Below are 24123 nucleotides of genomic sequence, written 5' to 3'. Positions count from 1 at the left end.
CAAATTGCTCAATAAATTCAAGAACTTAAATAAAAGTTAGAGAAGGTTCCTGATGTAGATTTTATTATTATAACAAACCTAATAATCGGACCAAACATTCTGTTTGCACACACTGTACTTAAACACCCCCATTTAGCATTTATTGTAAAGCATGGTGGCAATAATGTCCTCCATCTGCTTACAGCTACATTATAGTGTGTCATAAATACACTACAAGTAATGAGGGCTAAAGTATCTATGGAAGTGCCTTTCCCTACATGTTAATGCTGCACTCACACAATCACATGTTTTGCATGCTCATTGTGTCAGAATAGGATTTACACCGAATGTGCAGATAATCTGAGAAATGCTGACACGTTCCCGACACAGTACACATGTTGTTCTTTTAATACTGTATGCACCCTCAGAGTCTGCGGTGAGACAGTAGAGCTGAGACGTCACCCAGTCAGCTGGTCCGACCCTGACTGCAAGCCCGAGTCTAGACAATGGACACTTCAGTCTGCAAACCGCACACACACACTCTCAGCACCCCCCTCACACACGACATAGACGTTCATGACCGTGACCCCTACACATGCACACTCTATCACACACACACACACACACACACACACACAGACTTGTAGGGACGATTGTGTCTGCCTCCCTTTGCCCTCTGGCCCATAGGAAACAGCTGGGACCACATCATTTGCATCCACAAACACACACATACACACACATACACACACACACACACACACACACACACACACACACACACAGACGGCGATCTCTGTTTGTATTACTAAAAATGATCATTATATATTCATCTATTCAAACACAGCCACAATGCACAAGCAATTCTTATTATATACAACACCTAGCCCGACACGAACCAAGCTCCACCTCAACGACAACAACCCCCACCCTCCCAGACTATCACCAACACACACACACACACACACACACACACACACACACAGGCTACACTAAAGTGTGTCTAGACAAATCAGCAGGCTCCAAAACCACACAGTAGTCAACTTTATTTGCAGACTAATGATGTGATTTTAATGGTTTTAGGGCACAAAGGTGAGTAATAAAAGCCCATGTACACATCAAAATAAAATGTATCACAATAATGCTGTTTGTTGAAGTAACCATAGTTCTGATTATTAAATTTCTTCAGCTGGGGCTGAACTTACATCCACACACATTTTTTCTGTCCTCTTTGGCCTTTTGTCCGTACTAAGTTGGTGTTTTTCAAACTACAAAACCGAGCTTTTAGTTCTCACAGTGAGTAAACCTTGAGACGCTGGAGAAAACTGACCTTCTGGAAAACTATGATGTAAGCCCGCTCACGGTGGAATATCTTTGTGTTTTCGACTGTTGGTCAGACAAAACAACTTCTGGGAACTTGTGAAGGGCAGTTTAAGCTATTTTCTGAGTTATAGACTTAAGGGATCAATTGTTTATTGAAAAAAAGGTTAGATTTAGGTTGCTGTATGTGGATAGCGTGCATGCATTTTCCACATGGTGTTATGTGGAAGTAGAAGGGCAAGTGTTGTCTGTTTGTCACCCATATCAGACCAATAAAACTAGTTGTGGATTTGGAAAGTATGTACTTTACACCTACAAACTGTGACTTTAAGTAATGTGGTGAATGTTTGTGTTGACGTGGGCAACTTCATTCAATCCAGCGAAGGCCAAAGCAGAGCTAAAAGGAGAATGAGTGTTGGACTTGGATTCAGAAACAAAACCAAATGAATAAGAACGTTGCTCTACGCCTGTTGGGTGTGCAAATAGGCAAATGTTTGCTAACACATTTGCACGAGGTTATAATATGTCAATGCTGGTTTTACGCCCTCGAGCATCCCAACTGGCTGCAGGAAGAGTTGGACTGTGTTGCAAGGTTCGTTGATCTGATTGGTTGAAGTTCGCCTATGGTAAACAGATGGTTCATCCAATCACCTGCTGAGTGCCTGCCCTTTTCCAAACACTTTACAACAACGACTTCCCAGATGGTTATGTGTAATAAACCACGTTCAAGGCCAAAAACATTACATTTAAAACACAAATGAGGTTTGATCAGATTCAGGTGTCTAAGAAAGTTTAAGGAACTTCTGAAAAAGTCGTTTTTTCTCTGCCTCCTACGAACGGGACGGTAAGAGTAGAGTCTTGTCGCACGCGGGAAGTAAATTGCGAGCCCACTTTCTTGGGGGAAAAAAACAACAACCTCCCATCACACCTGAGTTGACAGATTCTTGGCTACATCCGAAAACACAATCGCTGCTCGCATTGTGTCCAACAACCTCCCACACCTCGCTCAGTGAAGAGAGGGTAGGCTTTGCCAGCTGGCACATACACACATATATATGAGGCCCATATCGTTTTGTGTTCTGTAGGCACGGAGCCAGTTTCCCAGCTTGTTTGCCATCCATCCATCCATTAAGCCTCCATTACTCAAACACAGATCCGCTCATGGTAAACATTTCTGACACTGATGCTGCAGAGAGATGTTGACATCTGAAGTCACTGTCGGCGGTGAACTGGAAATTTGTTCTTCTCAGACTGAATAAGAAACAAAACAGAATTTCCAGGTGTGTGTTGGGTTTTTTCTAGATGTCACAAGTGATAAAGGTTTACTTTTTTTTTTCCGACCAGCAGAATTTTTTTGTACATGCTGAAAATCCAACGTGAAATACCCTGACAGTTAAATATTTTCACTTTTTCCTTTGCTTCATTACACCTCCCTCGCTCAGTCTTTCTTTTTTTTTTAAACTTTCCTTGCTATGCTTCATTTGAATGGCTTTGTTATAGTGATCTTGTTTGGGTTTCCGCTGATATTTGTTTTGTCTAAAGTAGAGGTTATCTCTCTCTCTCTCACACACACACACACACACACACACATACATCCACAGACACAAAAGAGAGGGCGAGTTGATTCATGTGGAGCAGAGTCGCTGAGGAAGAAAAGATCTTTTCAAAGCCAGGTGTTTCTGCTGTTTCTACTGAAGCTTCAGTGCCTTGCTCGACGGCGACTGTGCGGTGAGACAGAGGAAGCATTCACAGCGTCTGTGCTGTCGGTTTGCAGCCTGGTGGACAGACAGAGTGTTGGGAATATGAGCAAATGAAGATTATTTCACCATTGATATAATGCAGTGTAGGACCGTACCCTAATAGTTAGACGTAGATATTGCTGTTTATAACAGTACATCTAAAGCTCCACTGCGGTTGTTGACATGAATTTTGAGCCGATTGCTTCATTTGAAAGATTTTAAGAGATGAAGGACATATACACGATTTTATTAATCTCTCAACGCCACAGATTTGTCTCGAGACCCCCAGGTTGAAAACAGGATCCACATAATTGACATACGTATACTTCAGACCTCAATTTATAAAGTTGTCGTGGTGCTAGCAGACAGCAAACACATATACTTTTAGCTCGGTTTTGTTCTCCACCCGCTCATATGAAAAATATCTGGCTCTTTAGCTGCCAGATGTTCCACTTCCTTCACCAGCTAGTCGCTAGTTTTGCCTGCTGCTTGGTGGTGGGGCAGCTAGTGGGTTTATCACAGCTTTAAAGCCTCTAAAACTACGAGCTTAAAGAGGCTGAAAAGCACCCACATTACATTGTTAATATAAAACACTGATTAGCAGAGGTTTCCATAGATGCTAGCTCAGGGAATACAACCTGAATCACATGACACACAGTCTAAACACACATCCTGTGTAATGTTGACCTGTTTTCCACACACGTTCACATAAACTGTACAGCCACATCTAGATGTGCTTTCAATTCATAACCATTGTTTATTAATGTGGAATTGATTTTCCCAGACACACACACACACACACACACACACACACCCACACACACAGGGTCAGACATTCAGAGCATTCAGACATTGTTGTGTCTAGCCAGGTGTTTGTGTGTGTGTGTGTGTGTGTGTGTGTGTGTGTGTGTGTAAGGACCGGCTGAGCTGGTTTTGGTTTGGCAGCAACACACTGTTTGGACAGGGACAGCATGTCTGCCTCACACACATACACCCACACACACACACACACACACACACACACACACACACACACACACACACCTACCCACACCCCCCCCCTCTTTGCTTGATCTCACTCTCCCTCTCTCTCACACACAACTGCACTCGCTTTATCTAACACACACATACACCTGCAGTTTCAGCACAACAGGTTTTGTCCTTGAACATTTTTTAGACTCGATTTTTGCCGCCTCAAAGCTCCCGATTGTTACTGAAACACCCTCGGTGCTCTTGAAGAAGAGAAAAGGCAACATTTCTTTTCTAAACTTTGTGCAGGTCCTCACTTTCTCTGCGAAAGTTATGAGTCAGCTGAAGACCTTGAGCTGAAGTTTGTTGAAGATGGTATTAACACACTGGCTGTTTAATTTGAAGCAGTTAAGTTGTGCAGAATGTGACCTCCAATGTAGACGTACAGAGAAAAGTAAAAGTACAGTTTGCTTTGTTCTTGCAGCTTTTACAGATCCTGGAAACCAATTTCTTTTTTTATTACAGACGCTGTGAATTTCTAACCGACCTACATTTGCTGCCATCAAAGTGTTCTTTTCATTGTCAGGTCTAGATTCAATATAATTAAACTTATAATAGCTACAACAACCAATGGTAACTAGGTTTTTACTTCTTACTTCTATTATTTTGGTAATTGACTGACTAAGTGACATATTTTGTAGATATTTCATATTCAATGTACCTTTCTTTACATTAACTTTTCTTCACAGAAGTGAACCTGATGCTGGGATATATGCCTACAGTGTATATTTTCATTGATTCTTACACACCTTAAAATCAAGAAGGCCATGTGTCCCCTCATGAAGTTTGCCGACCCCTAGTGGGGGTCCCGACCCACAGGTTGGGAAGAAGAGAACTAGACGATAAATCAGCCGATTGGCTCAAAGTCCAGTCCTTAAGTCCAGAGTCTTCAACTTGACAAAATAATAAAGAACTAAGTCGACAAAATATTTACAGGCAACTGGATAATAAATGAATAAATGTCAAAGATTTTCCAGCCCTCCGTGTCTGACATTGCAGTTCATTTAATCTGTATGGGTGTTGACTGTTGATCGGACTCAATGATGACGTCACTTTGAGCTTTAGAAAACATGGTTTTATAAATTTATTTAAAATAACTTTAGCTTAGCCTTTAGCTGTGGCCCTAAAGAAAACATCATCTACATTTTTATTTTAGATTTAGACACTTTGGCTCTGCAGACAGCAGGTTGAACTTCTGCTACTAACCTGATGCAATGAATGTGTACGTGTGTACATACACACACACACTGCAGACTGTTAATGATTACTATTATGTCTAGTATCACACTGGATGGCAGCCATCACACGTACACACACACACACACACACAACCCTCTGCATGTGACCGGCCCTCTGCGACTCTGTCTGACTTCCCTCTCTCTTTCACATTCAAATGAACAGTGTGTGTTTGTGTGCGAAGGTCTGACTGTGTGTGTGTGTGTGTGTGTGTGTGTGTGTGTGTTTGTGGACGTAGGACTGTGTGTGCGGGGGTGCGAGACGACAGGGGTAGTCTAGCTCCTTCTGGCTAGAATTCTAATGAGCATCACGCACGCACACACACACACACACACACACACACACACACACACTCGCAGAGCCAGACAAGCAGCTGATAATGAGGTTTGATTTTCATATGTTTCAGACAGAATGCTCTGCAGGTCAGCTAGTACACAGAGGAGCAGTGTGTGTGTGTGAGTATGTGTGAGTGTGTATGTGTGTGTGTGTGTGTGTGTGTGTGTGTGTGTGTGTGTGTGTGTGTGTGTGTGTGTAATTTCTGGTCTTCGTCTCGTTGGACTTTACATATCCTCATTTTTTCCGTTGTTAACATTAATGACCGTGTGTGTCCATTACTAGGTGTGCCATTTGCTTTTGTCTGCGCTTTGTCTCTGTTTAACTGATGTTTCTGATGTCAGCACAGCCAGACTTCTGTTTCATTTTTATTTATTTTATGTATTTTTAAAGCACAGCCAGACTTCTGTTTCATTTTGTATTTATTTTATGTATCCTTTTAAAAGCCAGACTGCTGTTTGTGGTTACATTAAAAAGCAGAAATAAGGCAGACATTCACTCTCGTAGACGCTCTCTGGGTATTTAATGTGTCACTCTGTTCTGACTGTGGGCACGACCAGAAGCTCTGATTGCTTTTATGCACTGGTCCACATTATACATGTTATATTGCTTTAGTATTGCTTTTTTACAGTGTTACAACATTTTCTATTTTATTTTTGGAAAGGGGCATTATAAGATGTTGAATCACAGCCATAATCGTGTTGACAAGAGACTGGGTTTTTGCTAAATACTCACAGCAGCCATCGGGCAGATGATGTGTCATATGTCTTAAGTCTATTTGTATTTTTGTTTAAGCTGAGACGAAATGCTGGTAAAGAGCATACCAGCCGACATAGACGGTGTGGACCTATTTGGGGCCCAAGCACCGACCGATTGATATTTGAGTTGAGTTGGGCTGCATTTTTCTTTCATATAAACATAAATCTAGACAACATACCTATTTCTAATAATGATTCCTACTATAATTTCTTTCCTCTTATCAGTCATATACACCAATACCAATATATCTGTAGTCAGCAAGCTGCTCTGTCTGTCTGTATTTCTCAGTGATTGTGTTGAGCGGCAACTTGTGTCAGAGTTTGTGACCTATACTCACTGATAGCGTTAGCATAGCTAGCGTTCCAGATGGGACTCGCAGTTTAACATGGGAGTTCCCTGGATTAGCACGCTAATTTTAGCCTAAAGCTCCACTCTTCTCCTCTCTACTATGCTCTAGTCTATTTATTACCCTACTCCAGTATATACTCAGCTATTTCATTCCTGTTAATGCTTTACACCAACGTACATAGGTCTGCTTTCCCTCACTGTTCATATTTGGTTTACTTTGTTATTTAAAAGGATCTTTAGGTCTGTTTTCTATCGGCCTACTCTTCTCCTCTCCACAGTTGCTTTTGCTTGTATTTTGTTTATTCAAATCTGTGTATGCTGATTATTTAAGTTAGCCAGCAGAATGAGGAAATAAGCTCTACATTAGGATAAAAATGATAGTTTAAGAAAAGTTTTTTTTTATGTTTGCAGTGTCTAATCCAATCTGGAATGGGCCAAATGTTTGTCATGACCCAGAAATAAAAGCAGCTAACTCCAGTTGAACCTACAACCCTTCATGTTTATCATGTTAAATCACATCTTTTGTTTTAATTCATTTAGACATTTCTATCCGGTTGTTTTCATCTATAATTGTTTTCCAGATTTATTTCACTCATTCACTGTCCCGCTCCTACACCGTCTGAACAGTTCAAGTCAAACATTACGGTGTGTCTTCCCAGACGAGACGTGTTGAAAATTACACATTTCCATTTTCAGAGTGAAGAAAGAAAGATGAGAATCAGAAAGAAGTCAAGTAGAAAGATGAGGAGGGAAGATGATAATTGAACCCCTCAACCACAAACACACACACACACACACACACACCAATACACACCTCTCTCTCTGTTTTCCCACTGTTGAAACCAGCAGTGGGAGTTTTGTGGACCAAAGTTCCCACACTTGTTGGCTGCAGCGTGACCGTGGCTCCCAAAGAGAGAGAGAGAGAGAGAGAGAGAGAGAGTGTGTGTGTGTGTGTGTGTGTGTGTGTGTCTGCTTGACTGTGTTTGTGTGTGACCCCCCCTCCACCCCCTATAGCCTTTCTCATGGAAATTGGCAAGCAAGCAAATTGTGTGCACCTATGACCTATAACTCTGTCTCTCTCTCTCTATCGCTCTCTCTCTCTCTGCTATTTCTGACTACCCAGACTGTCGAGTCATCCAAGGACTGAGAAAGGAGGGGGGGAGAGGAATTAGCTAGCTTCTCTCTCTCTCTCTCTCTTACTGCCCTTTTCTCCTTCTATTTCTCACTTTCTTCTCTGTTCATCATTGATTTTTTATTCTCTTTCTCCCTCCTTGTCTCCTTCCCTGTCTCCTGTCATTGCTCCTATTTAAGCCTTTTGGCCTCTCCTGCCTTCCCGTATCATTTCCTTCCATTTCTTTCTACTTCTTGCCGTCTTCTCTCATATATTTTCTATGTCCTACTTTCTTTTTCTTTATCCTTTTCTTCCATGGTTAAACGTATGTTGTTCCACATTTTACTGGGATACATTGGTGTTGTATACTGTATGTGTCTGTGTACCTGTGTGCCGCTGTACACTGATACTGTATGATGTGAGTTGGTTATAACTCTTGATTACAAAATAGATCTGGTAACAAGAGGTTGCTCTGAAAATGTGGAAGTTTGGCTTATTATTCCCCCATAGAGAGAGAGAGAGAGAGAGAGAGAGAGAGAGAGAATATTGACAGTGAAGTGAAGTTGAAGTGGAAACAACAAAACCTTTCTTTGATAATGAAACCTAACATGACTCTGTATAACTCTCAGATGAAGTCTGTGAACCACACTGCTGTCTGGAGTCTGCTAACATTAACAATCAGTACGAACGGGTCCAGCGCTGGTTGGAGATCTGCGCTCCTCTCCCATATGAACTGGCTGTATCTGTGTTATTATGAAGGATTGTATGATGAACTGGTCATGTGCCTCATCCGTCGCCCACATGCACATCCTGTCTCACTCCCTCAACCTGTCTCTCCTTGCAGGTTTCATGCTTGACTTCAGCGTTCCTGTCTGTGACATACAATATGTCGCTGTCTGTCTGACGTTCTAAAATTGGTGTAAAACATTATCCTGCTATTCAAATGAATATAAAACCCTGTGACTCCGCTGCATCACATCTCCCACTTTCCTTCTCTTCTTTTCCTCCCTCACTTCTTTCCATCCTTATTTCCCCCACTCCCTCCTTCCTTCCCTCCATATTTTCTTCCCTCCCTGTCTATCTCAATTCCTTCCTCTCTCCTACCCTCATATCATACTCTTTTCAGCCCATCCCTCCGTCCTCCTGACCCCCCCCCCCTCCCTCTCTCTGTCTGTCTGCTCTCTCTGAGCCATCTGACTCGGCAATGACCGGCTGTGACCTTTAGCTGAATGCAGGAGGAGGAGGAGGAGGAGGAGGAGGAGGGGGAGGAGGGGGAGGCAGATAGACGGAGAGCAGGCCGCGGATGACAAATGAGCTAATTGCTTTAGATTAACCATGGAGTGTCTGCCTGCCTGCCAGGCTTACAGCCTCCTTCTGTCTAGACAACACCCCAGAGGGAGGGAAGAGATCAGCAGTCTCTCTCATGCAACATGACCGAGAAGTGAAAATGTTTTAATGGCTTTTTTTAAAAATTTTATGCTGTTTTCTTCTAAGTTGCACATGACAAGTTAAAGAAGTGTAACTTTAGAGCAGAGTGCATCCTGTCAGATGAGCTCAGTAATCCCACAGCTGGAGCATGTAGTGTATATTAAAGGGGCACTCCAGAAGCAGCAGAGGGAGAGATATGCTGATTGTTAGTCCCTGTCAAGCTCCAAAAATCCTATATTTCCCATCATGCAACCTTTAAAGGTCCAGTGTGTAGGATTTAGTGGCGGACTCCATGGAACGAGACCTGCAACGAAAACACAACGCTTCCTTTATTCAGGTTATCATTCACTCATGAAAACATAAATTGATCTTTCAGTCCTGCTAAACATGCACGTCTTTCTCCACACCTCCAGTTTGTAATGCAGACTTTCTGTTACATATTGTGGTCTCCAAAACCCACGCTGAGCTGAAGATTGTTGGAGTGTCCCTTTAACTTAAAGTCAGTATTTAATAACAATTGATTGGTCCCTCCAGTTTTCCTGTCAGTGACCCAACCAGCAGCAGAATGCAGTGTGAGTACATGTGGAACATCAACAGTGTCTCAGTCGGTAGGAAATAAAACCTGAATTGTTGTCTTTCTGCAACTATGTGACTGTTACTGTGACACAACAGACTGTCCTGACCAGAAAAACAAGTTGTTGTTTTGTGCAAATTTGAAACAAAGTGGAAAAAACGCTTCGGCCTGTTTGCACATCATTACAAACACCACAACACAGATAGCCAAGACCAGAGTTTGGCTGGCAGAGTATATGTATGTAGAGAACCTCGAGAATATAATGCTGTTTAATAAATTAAACATCTACCATTCAAATTAATAGAAAGTTTGAATTTCCAGGTCTTTTCAGATTTGTCTGCATCGTATTTCTGGAAGCAGAATTTGTGAAAGGAGCTTAAAAAAGCATTGAGAATTGCATTTGTATTTTGACACCAGCAACTAGTTGTGCACATTTTGGTGTAAAGCTGCGACATAAATCAAACTCAGGAAACCCTGATTGCTTTTTGGCTCAGTGTTAAAGAAACCGTCGTCGTTGTGTATCTTCACTGAAGCATGTTGTGGCCTCAAGGTTGTTTTTCACCGGTGCATCTGCACAACACATTTGCTTTGAAAATGATTTTGTCATGCCAAAAAAGCTTCTGATGTTGAAAGGAAGAGACGTTGGGATAAAGAATGAGTGGAGGGAGGAAGTGGCTGAGGAAGAGAGAAAGCACGTTTTCATTCCTTTTCTTATGTATTTTAGATATGAACACAACAAACGGAAGGTGACATTGTTCTGCTTTGCTAAAGCGGAAAGAATCGGTGTATCGATATTATTACATAATCTCGTTACACCTTCTGTTGGGAATTCACTTACACCGGGCAAAACATCTGGATGGAAACACAACATGAGAAGATGATTTCCCTGTTAGTATGCAGAAGAAAGGAGTGAGGTAGAGGAGGGATTAGAGACAGCAGGAAATGAAAGAGGAGGAAGAGGCAATAGAGAGAAAAGGGAGAGCGTGAAAAATAAGAAAAGACAAGAAAGAGGAGGGAGGAGGTCTGCTGACTGACCCGCTGACCTACCCATTTGGGAGCTGACAAGTTTTAATGCAGGCTAGCACACACACACACACACACACACACACACACACACACACACACAGTCAGTAGTATTTTCTATGAATTATGACTCATCAAATCAGAGAAGCTGAATGGAAACAGAACATTTTTATTAAATCTGCTCAATACTGCAACAAACCTGTCACACTGTGATTAATGATCCAATAACTAATAAAGTAATAATCAAATGACAGTTTAAAAGTATATAAATGGCTCTTACACTGGGTGGATAATGTAATAAAAGGGGTTCATCACGTAACTTATAATGAAACATTTATAAACCACAACAATAATAATTTAAATGCCAATTTAAGTTCAAATGTAATGATGACAAATAAAATTGTTTCTTTGGTAGTGTAGTAATCTTGTATAATGTTAGACTGTGAAAAGAGAGATCTATAAGAAAGAAAGACTGAAAGACTGGAAGAAAGGAGGGAGTTGTGGAAGTGTTTTGGCTGAAACTCAGAGTTCAGCACCAGCTGACAGAACAGAGAGACAGACAACCTGTCAGCAGGCAGTGTGCCCACACACACACACACACACACACACACACACACACACACACACACACACATTGTGTGGAGGTCTGGGGGGCTTTACACAGATGGCGAGGCTGGCATCACAGTGTGTTTGAGTGTTTGTTCCCTTTTGCCTTTTACAATGATAACAGTCTTTAATAAGCAGAGGAATGTGGTTGTTAACATCTCCATATTTAGTCCCTGTGTTTATGTTTCTTCATGTGTCTGTATGTTTAGGTGTGTGTGTGTGTGTGTGTGTGTCTGTATGTGTCTGTATGTGTTTGTGTTTCCTTCCCTCCTTCCTTCCTTCACTTCATCCTTTCCTCTGTTTTCCTGTAATAGTAAATATATTGAAAACTATTGTGTAGGATTTTCTTTCTTTTTAAATATTTAATCTCCAAATTAAAACTGGGACCATGTGACTGTCAACTATAGTCATACACAGTGTATCTGTGTGGGTGTGTGTGTGTGTGTGTGTGTGTGTGTGTGTAGCGAAGCAGCAGTTCACGCATTAACCCACACGACTCATTCTTCTGAAAATAAATCCCCGATTTCTGCCCGATACTTAATTATTGAACTGACTTAATATTGTGTTTGTTCTGTACCTCTGTACTTTATATTTAGATGTTTTATTTATTCCTGTACTAAAATATATATGCTGCTTTTATCTGTGAAGCAACAAACAGGGAAAAACCCTTTCTGTATTCAGAGTCACTATAGTAACAGGGGTTTTTATACAAAATGAGATTGAAGACTCAGATTATGACAGAAAAATATTCCTTTATTTCCTTTTCTTTGCAGAAGTGAAACTGATGTCTTTGCACCTTGATATCACGATTCGTTTTTCACCTCACCAGTTTGAATCTTCACGTATTCGTAAATCCTGATATATATTTACATTCCCAACCAATATGACTTGAAAGATTTCCACACGCGAGACATCAACTGAAATCAGGTCTGAGCAGGATCTGTGTAGCACATTGAAATCATGCCTAACCTGATGGGATTCTTTGGTTTTGACACAGATGATTGCAGGAACAGAATTGTGGACCAGACCAGCAGGTATTTTACCTGTGACAAATAGTTTACACTGCGTGCTTTTACTCACACTCCCATAATCCTTTTCCCTCACACACGTCAGACATTCATACATTTCTGATAAACACGTTTTAATGTGTCGCAGTTGGCAGCAGAGAAACTTTTTTTTATCTTTCCTTTGCTTCATCTTTGAAATACCTGTATTATCAGTGGACTGGGCTTAAGTTTGCTGATAGAGAACATAGCTTGACTCTGAGTAACAGTTAGAGTCACAAACTACAGTCATTCTGTCTTTTGTCCCCCGCAAACGAATAATGTCCAACAGAGACAGGAAAAATAGTCCCTGCTCATGTAGTGCACATTAAAGGAACTACTCAGTGTAATCCACATCTCCACTCTGGATGTGTGTGCTCAGTATGTTCCAGTCTCTCATCATTTCTCCACAACATAACAAAACATAACTTCCATGTTCTGTGCTCTCCAATATTCATCCATATTCAGTGATTTACTGGCAAAGTGTTTTAAAAGCAGAGAAGTGGATAAAAAAAGATAGTTTTTCAATCATTTTGAATCATATTTATTGTACCATTTCGTACATAAAACCACAGGACTTCTATAGAGATGACTTTAATATATCAGTTTGTTGCTTTAAAATCCTTTATTTTTTTGAATGACTAAAGTAGCTTTAGACTCTGCCTCCCCCCTGCCTTCCCCCAGTCTCTCTCTCTCTCATCATTATTCTGTCCGTCCCTCTGACCCATCTGTGTCTCCCAGACGCTCCCACCACTCCCCCTCTTTTTCTCTCCCCTCTCCCCTCTCTCTCTCTGTCTCTTTCTTTCCCTCCCCCCTCCCTCACATTGACCCCTTTTGTTCACAGCTATTGGGTGGTGGTGGTGGTGGCGGCGGGGCAGGAGGGGGGCCCCGGTCAGCTGTTTCCTCAGTATGTGTGTGTCTGGACAGTGTGGGAATGTGTGTGTGAGAAAAAGTTGCAGACAAAGCTGAGTGGAACCTCAGAGCGTGTGTGTCAGCCGGTGAGGACACACACACGGTGTCGGAGCATCCTTGGGACATGTAGCTTGGATTGTATCTGCAGCGAGAAGATTTGGTTTAGTTTCTTTTTGTTTTTGTAGTTTTGGTTTCCTTTTAGTTTGGTGGAAAAAGGGCTTAAAAAAAGGGTTGCAATCCCTGGGAATTAAACACCGAGGAGAGAAAGTCTGGTGCTCTGCAGAGACTATGCAGCCTTCGTCAGGGAGTCACAATCATGACAACTGTGTTCAGACGCAACTGTGCGGTGAGAAAATGTTTGATCAGTTTGCACCTTTTGGCTGTGAGTTCATTCTCTGTGTTGATGAGTTTTATACACCAGTGACGTTGGGAGGATGATGCTCCTCAAATGATTTCATCTTTTCTTTAAAATGTATGTTGTTTGGTAGAGTTGCGTTGTCTGAAACTTATTAATCGATGAGTTTATTGACAGAAAAGAAGCTGTTTTGATGAAAATGTGTTCAAAAATGCCAAATATTTGCATTTTTGCAAATATTTGCTCATGAAATGGGACTTTTTGTGCTTTTGTGTCTTGAATGTTGAATATCTGCATATCTTCAGGTTTTAGCCTGCTGGTCAGACATGAGAAGCAATTTGCAGACATTATTTTTTAGGCTTAAGGAAACAGTGATAATGCAGTCCTACATTTTTAATTCATTAATAAATCCTCATTGATTTCTCACTTGCTAAAAGGCCACCACGTCTTCAGTTATAAATCATTAGTAAGTTGTTAATAAATGGATTTTGGACCATATTTTCTGCAGCCCTTTTTCCAGAAGTAAAGCTAAAGGAGCTAGAAACGTGTCCTGCTGGAGGAGGATAAACACAACCTAGCAACTTAAACATTATTATTAATGGCTGATCTAATACCATTAATAAATAACTTCACTGTTAATAATTAATAATACAGTGTTACTGTTTTTAGAAAAGTGGTACCTGACTTTCCAAAAACACAAAGTAGACTGTGAGGGAGGATTTTGTCGAGCCTCTAGATGTTTTAGCTGTTCCGCTCAGATTTTGTCGAGCCTCTAGATGTTTTAGCTGTTCCGCTCAGATTGATAACCTTTATTTTGAAATCTCATTCAATTCTTTGCATGCAAAATATTTACATGTCAAGAATCAAGCTGTTATATGGAGCTGGGTTATATTCTGAAACTCTTGAGTGATAGTGAAGGCGGCTTCTGCTAACCAGCCATCACGTAGAGGTCTTCTGTGCTGGTGAAACAGCAGTCCAGAAATCCAGTTTGGTCGGACAGGAATGCGACTTTTAATGCAGCTGTTAGCAAAAAAACTCCACTCTGACGAACACCAGACCGCCAGTTTAAAACTTCACTGGAACTGAGTCAGAGCACTGAGGCTGTGGGTGTTTCTGAGTTTACTGTACAGGACAGTGCACCACGGGTTTCAGATAATAGCATCAGAGTCATGTTCCTGGTAGAGCTGTGTGGGTTATGGGATAATATTTTACTGTTTTATTGATCCAATGTGTTCATGTAGGGCGTGGTCTGATAAGTAGTGTTGTGGAAGTGCCTCTTAGATCTTGTTTTTTTAAAGTGATTTCCAGTTCCAGACAAACTAAATAGTTTAAATACAGGTCTGAGAAGTTATTTATAAAGGGCTATAAATGAGTTCTAAGGGTCACCTGACTGGTTCTCTGTCTCTTTATGTCGTGTGTGTTTTGTCTGCAGGCTACTTTATGTTCTCCTGTCTGACTTGGCCCTGACCTCTGCCTGCTCTGTGAAAAAAAGTGTGAGAAAAATGCTCCGTTTGTGTGTGTGTTGGTGGTGGTGGGGGGTGGATGCAGAGAAGGTGGGTGGGTGTGTGTGTGTTGGTGTCTGTGTGTGTGTGTGTGTGTGTTGGGTGGGGGGGGAGTCGGGGGGGGACAGAGCAGACTGTCTCTAAACAAAGCTAGCCCTGTCTGTCTGGTCTAGTCTGGCTCTGTGAGTGTGTCAGACACCCTGACCTCCACATAAGGACTACATCTCTGTCTGGACTGTGTCTGAAAACCTTCTTTCTCTCTCATGACACAGAAACATACAAATCTTGTTGCTCTTGTTTATTGACTTGTTTTTAGGATGAGATGCTGTTTAATTGGTCTGTCACAATAGAGCTGGAATATTATTTATTAAATTAATTATTTCATTTATTTATTTTTTATCACACATCAATGAAGAAGCCTGAACTAAGAAGAAATACATCCAGTACTGAAACAATAAGTCGATTTATAGGTTGCTGTCAACAGATAATTAAGTGCTAGATATTGCAATAGTCATGTATCATTGTCTGGTTCTCCAATATAAAGATTCACTGCTGTTCTTGATTTTTTATTTTATTTTAAATGGAATATCTTTGGGATTTTTAGACTCAACAGGTGTCACAATTATATATTCTATATTTCCATTGATTATTGACAAAATGAATGCAGCAGAGGCCAATATATCCTAACTTTTCTCCTTTAGTAGGAGTCAGGTTCCAACAGCATTGCAACTACACTACAATTCCCACAATGCAACTGGATAGAATCTTTTTCATTTGACTCTCCCAGCGAGAGAAATGTCCCATGTTATTCAAACACCACGCCCCAGTTTCTAATTAAGGCTTCGGTTAAAAAAATCTGCACTTTCCGAGCCCAAGGAAAGATAACCCCGATGACATCACTATGACGTCATCCGGGTTATTTTCTCACACTTGACAGAACTCGCCCAGAGCCACCGAAGACGCCACGCAGTTGTTTTCACAGGTGGGAGTAACGGTGACGATATCCTGACCTTTGTTTCTGTTCTGTTGCCGTAGCCCAGCTGGAGTTCGTCCAGATCCTGGTGATCGTCGTGGTGATGATGGTGATGGTGGTGGTCATCACCTGTCTGCTGAACCACTACCGCCTATCAGCACGCTCCCTCCTCTCCAGACACGCCCCCGCACGCAGGAGACACCTGCCACTGGCCAACGTGAGTCACATGCTACCTGCTAATATTACTGCAACAGACTTATTCACCTGATCTGATTGATCTCCGGTACACGCACACTTGGATTTAAAAGGCAGTAAGTGCAAACCAGTTGGCTGTCTGACCATTTAAGATGCATATTTGTGAGTACATTCAGCCACACATTCACGGCCTGAAGCTTTTGGTTCTTCAAGTAAAAAAAAAAGGTGGATAAATAATGATAGAAAGGTGAAATATATATGAATGCCCGTAGGTCACATTTTTACTCTCTGCTTCCATTGTGTGTCACAGAGAGCAGGGTGTTTAGACCTAAATGTTTAGACCAAGTGGAGAGCTTTAAATACACACAGCAGCACATATTCAGTCAAACAAACATGCATGCAAGAAATGTGAACTTTTGAATTACACCTGAATGAGAGTTGGACATAGTTGATTGACTCAGATATCATTACTGAAACATGTGAAATAATATGATTCAATAAAAACGTCAGGTCCAAACAAATGTTCCATATACAGCCATATTCAACTTCTAATAAAATAAATACATTGTGAATTAATAATAGGTAATATATGAATTATAAAAACTGTGGTTATGTTGACATTGTGTTTTCAGTAGTTTGGTAACAGTGAGGACATTTTTTAATGGAACACCAAAATAGAAGAAAGAATAGAGTTTGGAGCACCTTGTTAGCCGAATGGTTGCAGCGTCTGCCGCATGTCCAATTCAGCCATTGTCATACCCCCCCCTCTTTCCCCTGTTTCCTCTCTGCCTCTGTCCCTCCATTAAAGGCAAAATGCCCCCAAAAAAGTCATATTTAAAAAAGAAAAACTAAGTTAGAGGAGCTGCTGAGTGACAGCATGTGATCATACTGATTAAACACTGCTGCGGGCTAATGCTAACACACTGACTCATTTCTTCATTAAGAGCCACAGCAGCTCGCAAAGACTATTTCAAGACACACACACACACACACACACACACACACACACACACACACACACAGACACAAGCTGACTTACACCTGAGGCTTCCACAAACATATGACTTCACTTGCGCTTCCTGAATCACCTGCTACTGAATCATTGATGTGATGTTGATGTGTAAGATATGAGTAAAGGATGAAGCATAATCGTGCGCGCGCACACACACACACACACACACACACACACACACACACACACAGAGCTCCCTATAAGCTCAGGGGAGTCATTGTCCTAGTTAATTTGGATTAGCAGACAGACACACTGACACACATACAGTCAGGCAGACAGACAGGCAGGAAAACTGTCGCCATACAACAAAAAACCTGCTCAAAAGTTGGAAAAGTTCCATCCAGACACATTTATGGAAGTGTTGTCCTCTCCTCACTGCGAGCCGTGACCATGGAAGCATCGAGACACTGATTTCAAATTATTTCCACAACAATGTGAAAAATCTGCCGAGGTTTATTACTCAATGTCATTCTCAGTCATCTAAACATTCATGTAGACTGATGGTGATTTATAGGAGCCCCCAGTGTCAACCCACAGTTATTTGTGAACTAGGTGAAACTTAATTAATCTCTGTGGGGAAATTGGGAAATCATTGCAGCCACATAAAGTCATAAAGACTTGCAATAAGTAATTATTAATTAAGATAATAACAAAGTTATTGCATTGCTCAAGACTGATGAATTAAAATAAAAAATTTAATTAATTAATTAAAAATATTTGTGTAAAATCTTTAATGTGTTTTTCAATATTACCAAGATACAAAGATACAGCAGGTAGAGAAGGGCATAAAGAGACACATAAAGATGGTATTTGTTGACAACAGGACATTTAAAAATATCTGTTTGTTGTACACCCTCGGAGCCCTCTAGTGGAAAAAAGTGTAATTTAACAACAAAAAGAAGCACAATTTTAAAGTCACGGCTACATAACGTAGGACTGCACATATACGCTGTTGGTTCATGCCTTCTGTCATAATATAACATAATAAAAACAAAAAGATGCCATAAATATATTTCTGATGTATCACAAAGTATCAACAGTAGTGTATAGTATCAATAGCATATATAGGACTATATGGTTTGTTGTTGGAATAGTTTGGATTTAAATCAGCTTCACTGACATGAAATACAACAGTGTTTGTTGCCAAAGCAGAATAACGGATTAAGGGAATGAAGTGTACTACAATACATGTGTTATATTTGATAAATGGGTTTAAATCAAAGTGAAATGACTCAATAGATCAACTCAAAGATTCTGTTTCTCTCTGTCAGGAGGGAAGTCTGTGGTCTTCTGAGAGTACTGGGACAAACAGTGGTCTACATGAGGTGAGTTCTTCTTTTACCAGCAAGTTCCTTTAAGCAGAAATCAGCCACATTAACCAAGTATACAACAACTCAGTGTAATGTAATACAGTATGACACAGCAGTAATCTGATGCCATTCCTCACTACAGCACCAGGTGTACAACCCACGCCCTCCAGACAGAGGAGTCCCCTCATCCTACCTACAGCGGGAGCCTCAGCAAGCCCAGTCCCAGTCCCAGCCTCCCCTCCAGTCCCAGCGCTTCCAGCACACATACGCCCCGAGTCGTTTCCAGCCGACGTATCCCTACCTGCCCCAGAGCCTCATCGATCTCCCCCCCACCATCTGCCTCTCAGACGGGGAGGAGCCTCCGCCGTACCAGGGCCCCTGCACCCTGCAGCTTCGGGACCCGGAGCAACAGATGGAGCTGAACCGCGAGTCGGTCAGAGCGCCGCCGAACCGGACAGTGTTCGACTCGCACCCCCTCGACTCATCCAGCTCCTGTCTGCAGGCCAGGTAAACCTTTGTTCCTTTGGTCTTTGCAAGTCAACTTCCTTAAATGGCTCCTGTGCTCTTGGAAAAGCTCCCGCTGCCATCAGTCTTCATTCATTAACCTGGCTGTCTTGCTTCCAGTTTGCAGGCCCCTCCTCCAAGTGTCCACCCAGGCATCAGCGTGTTAGAGGCCCAGGAGGCCTTGTCCCGGCAGCAGAAGCAGGGCTCTCGAGTAGAAGGAGCTCCCCCGACCTACAGCGAGGTGATTGGGCACTACTACCACCCGACGTCCCTGACCCCCAACCACAACCATCGGACTGTGTCGTCCTCACAAGCGCCCCCGTCCTCGTTCATACACGGTCTGCTCCGACCTCCGCCTCAGCAGCAAGGAAGTGTGGACAACAGGAATGCAAGGAACACGAAGGAGAAATCCCAGAAGCCCCAGCAGGTGTGACAGTACTGCTTCCTTATTCCTAGCCTGCAGGAAACCCAGGATTATGTCTGCTCACCACTTGGGAAATGGTCAGTAGCAAAAACGAGGAACAACCTGGTTTATGGTAACATCCACTCTGAATGGTTTAAGAGCTGGTTCACGTTAGCTGTAGTTGTAGCTGACATGTGGTCAGTTTCCCCACTGCATGGATTGGGCTAGGATTGGGAAGCAGCACACACCGGCTTCTCGTTTAGGTAAGAACACCTGGAAATCGTATCACTCTTGCAGAGCACAGTTGCAGGAGAAAATCGGGTACTTCCTGTTCCGCAGCTTCTCACTTCCTGTCTGAGGACCACTTCAGATGAACCGATGATGATGTCAGAAGAAGAAAGGCAGAAGGTGCAAAGGGAAGGATGGAGACAGAAGCCTCCTTCTTCCCTTTAACAACTCCACTTCATGCCTCCTCTTTCAGACTCATCTAACTATTCTTCATTATAAATATTTACTTGTTCTGTTTGTTTCTATAGAACTTTTTTGTTAGTTTGTTCGTTTTTCGCGCTTACGAAAAAAAAAAAAATCCTATCCAGGCAAATGGCGAAATGTTGCAATCTTCTTGGTTCTTCCAGGTTTTTGGTTTTCCAGTGATAATCGCCCTCGCTGCTTTGACTAGTTCTGTTTCACGTTCACGACTGCACAGTCCACCGCCGGCAGTGACTCCTGCACCAGGCTGTAGCTGTATCACTGGGACACGTTAGCACATTAGAATATTTCCAGAAAGAGTTTAGATCTAGATAGTGTTATCTTAAACTAGCTTACCAGTCGTAGCACAGTGCTAAAAGTTCTTGAGCTAAACGTTCTGCCTTATATCGACCAATCGATGCAGGAGTTGTCGCTAAAATCCTTTTTTAGTTTTGTTTTTTATTTTATTTAATGTTTTCTAGAGAAGGTTTGCACAAAGTTCAAGACTGTTCACCACAGAAAAAGAAAGAAATCCGCAATATGATTGATGAGAGAGAAAACAGAAAGTAGGGGTATTTTTCTAAACTTGATAGATTCTTATGAGTAAAGATTTTTTTTTTCTGTTTTATATGTTGTCTAGTTTTAGAAAAAAGAAACAAACATCAGTAATCTGTTGGGGTGCCAACTTTCACATTGAACATTTTGCTACATACATGTTGGCATGTATATACGTTACAGATTGAGTATATATACACACATGTATACAAACCGAGAGCGAACTTAAAAAGCACGAATTTAGAGTTATTTATATAATTGCTGAAAAGAATTGCACTATTTTTTAGGATGCGCAGATGGAACGTGAGAGAGAGACTATTATTGTGAAGGGGCTCTGTCTATTGAGGCGTGAACAGATCGAGAGAGACCTGGACTTACCAGAGGGTTGGACCAGCTCAGTGCACAGCATCCGGTATCACGAAAACATATCAAGGGGGGATTCTGACTTTGGTTCAGCGGACTCGGATCAACTTTTACTGTACCATTGATTAAAAAATATAAATCCCTTGTTTATGCAAACGTCCGAGTCCTGTGAGCCAACCACAAGTCAGCATTCAACCTGTGGGCCCAATCAGAAACTCTGCTCGTAGCTCTCTCTCTTTCATCCTTATTGGCCGAATCGTTAGCCAATCCCAAAGCTGGCTGTCACTACCTCGACCAAACAAGTCAAGCACATACGAGTTTGCTCACGTTAATCAGAATTTGCCACATCGACAAATGTCTGAACTAATCAAGACAATGTGTAATGTAACAGTAGAACATAGTAGAATAGGATGTAGTAGAGTTCCTTTTTAATCCTCCTGTCCTTTTATTTGAATGTCAGAATTTATGTTTGTTGGGTGAAAAGAGAGAGAATCCATGCAGATCCAATGACACCTAACGTCCCCTTTGTAGTACACTACTCAGGACGGAAGCCAGGTCGCCTTACAGCCCCCTAAATGAGCGATACAATGACTGTGCACTGCTGTGGCCACACACACCGACACATACATGTGCACATTGGTGCAGACAGACGGGCAGGAAAACGGTCGCCTGACAACAACGAACTGGAGGTGTGTTTGTCACACATCTCCAGTTCATCACACACACACACACACACAGTTCCCTCTGGTAAGTCTCTTCTCTCTTGCAGGCATCTCTGAGCACTTTACTGCACCGGGAAAGAGACCACAATCTTCTGTCAGCCAGCGTCGGCCTCGGCTCACCGCCAGATAATAAAACTAAAACAAAAATAAATAAAAACATAGTAGAACCTTCTAATAATGTAGTTTGGATTCCTCAACCTTTAGAACCACACTTTTAAGAGATGCAAAGAGTTGTGCTCCAAAACTTTAAACATCCTTCAAGTGGAAATCCCACTACCTGGAATCATTGATTTATTATTCTGAAGTCTGTACGATCTGTAGTCGTCTACGGCTGGGTATCCTTTCAGTTATTTCCAATATAATTTTCGATACATCACTTTGAGAAATATAGTTTTTCTACAAAAGTCACAAAAACAGTACAAGAACTTTGGCTAAATAAAAGTAAAATACAGTTTAAAATTGGCAAAACTTATTAAAAACTAATTTAAATCAGGAACTTTCTTATCAAATAATAACTAAATAAGATCATGAATGTGACAGGACATTCAAAGACAACTTTTGACAGTTTAGTTTGCAGACATATTTTGGTTGGCACCAAAAACATACAGAGGTTTGATACCCAGCTGGAGTAACGACGGACTCACTGACAGATCAAATAACCTGGTTTCCATTTAAAATGAATCATTTGTTTTTATTTTCCCACTGTGGATATTTCAGTTTTGGAACAGAAATCTTTGTGCGTTGAACGCAGCACGAGACGAGTTGTTGCAAACTAGACACACTGAAGTGTTGAAAAGTGACACGAGTGTTAATGGCAACTCGTCTTTTGTCATCTCTTTAGGAGTGTAGAAGTAAAGGTAGAAGTTTAGTTTATTAAAGTAGAAGAGTAGAATACGCAGAAGGTTTTGTGTCTAAAGTTGCTGCTTGTATGAAGAGTTCAGCGTGACCTCCACCCTTTAACCCGGTGGTCCGCCAGTTGTCTTGAATTTCTATTGACGTGAAGGCGATTGACGCCAGCACCCTTTATTGTCCAGTCTTTATGCAACAGCGCCCTCCGTAGGGACCGAACCAAATCACAGCCAAAACTCCCCGAAGCTGAGTCAGTTCATTCTTGTAGAGAGAGGAGAGAGTCGAAAGGCCAAAAAGATAGATTTTATAATCTGACACGGTGAATCCTTCAATCTTTTGTCTTTTCTTTTCTTCTCAAATGAATCACAGGTGTCTGAGGCTCGATGTACGGCACCAGTTTGTGTCTCTGTAACTCTTTCTAAACAGAAATGAACCCCTATAAAATTGGATTAGTTTTGTCCCTGTTAAAAGAGACATGGGAATATTGTTCCTATCAAATTTTTTCTTCTGTTTTCTGAATCGTTGCCTTAAACCTTTTTGACAAAAAAAAAAGACAAAAGTTGACAAATAATCAAAAGTCAGTTCTGTGTGATTCACTTACCCTCTGTCTTGTTTACTGTCTCTCTTCCTCCTTTGTTCCGGTGCTGCACTGCCATTTTTCTTATGTATTGAAAAAAAAATCATGATATAAAGAAATTAATCTCTTGACCCAAAGCAGCTAAAGGAGTAATGAGTGGATCAATCAATGTAAGAATCACCTTTGACCTCAGAATGAGATTATGAGCCCGGTCCCAATATAAGTTCAGATAGCTTACTGACCTTCCTTCCCCTTCCCTTTCCTTCCCTTCCCTTCCCTTCTCTTTCCCTTCCTGTTTCCCTCCACCAATGTTACACTTGTGTTTGGACCGGGCTGTTTCCTTTTTAAACTGGTTCGGTTCCCTGCACTGGAGGGTTCGCAGCGGGTATGAGAAGCCTGGACAGGCTCTGATCAGAGCATCACAGTGACAAGTGATGATAATTTAAAGTAGGGTACCTTTAATTCATGAGAAATAAAACAGTGTAGGATCAATCTCTCGCTTCAGGGAAACCTGCGCTGGCTGACCATACAAAAAAAAAAAAGACGGGAGGAGAGGAAGGGGGAAACTCTTTGAGAGGCTCAATGGAAACACCAATCACACATTTACTCACACACACGTGAACTCACTGCTGCTGATGGAGCGCACTACCTACACCTACACACTGGTATGTTTACATGCAGAGAGGTGATAACAGTTGTAGCTGTTCCCTAGTGTTCATTCAGCTCTTTAGCCATGTTTTCTTTTTTTTTTTGCCTTAATTTAAATTGATCAGATAAATTTTGGATATTGCAGTTATTGGTCGCTGTAATTGTTCCTGACTTTCATAAAAATGAAAGCTTGCCAGTGCTTCAAGGGCATTTCTTCACAGTCAGTGTGGACAGAATGGATGATTACAGC

At 41.6% G+C, this 24123-nt stretch overlaps 1 protein-coding gene across 4 annotated transcripts in view; it reads left to right on the top strand.

Moving 5' to 3' along the window:
• Nucleotides 1–23835, top strand: part of pmepa1 (prostate transmembrane protein, androgen induced 1) — a 34484-nt gene extending 10649 nt beyond the window's left edge. Inside the window, exons 1-5 of one of the 4 annotated variants that reach the window (XM_051413809.1) lie at nt 13472–13783; nt 16335–16484; nt 18746–18799; nt 18927–19291; nt 19409–23835. In XM_051413809.1, coding sequence (XP_051269769.1) covers nt 13754–13783; nt 16335–16484; nt 18746–18799; nt 18927–19291; nt 19409–19721 — 912 coding nt within the window. In that variant the 5' untranslated portion in view covers nt 13472–13753 and the 3' untranslated portion in view covers nt 19722–23835. Of the gene's footprint in view, nt 1–13471; nt 13784–16329; nt 16485–18745; nt 18800–18926; nt 19292–19408 lie in introns of those variants that run through there. The other 3 variants (XM_051413807.1, XM_051413808.1, XM_051413806.1) reach the window with 3 other exon arrangements.
• Nucleotides 23836–24123: the final 288 nt, after the last annotated feature.

Source organism: Dicentrarchus labrax, unplaced genomic scaffold, assembly GCF_905237075.1.
Source record: "Dicentrarchus labrax unplaced genomic scaffold, dlabrax2021, whole genome shotgun sequence".
Taxonomy (NCBI): domain Eukaryota; kingdom Metazoa; phylum Chordata; class Actinopteri; family Moronidae; genus Dicentrarchus; species Dicentrarchus labrax.
The sequence above is the reverse complement of the archived record's forward strand: the minus strand, read 5'-3'. Positions and strand labels throughout refer to the sequence as shown.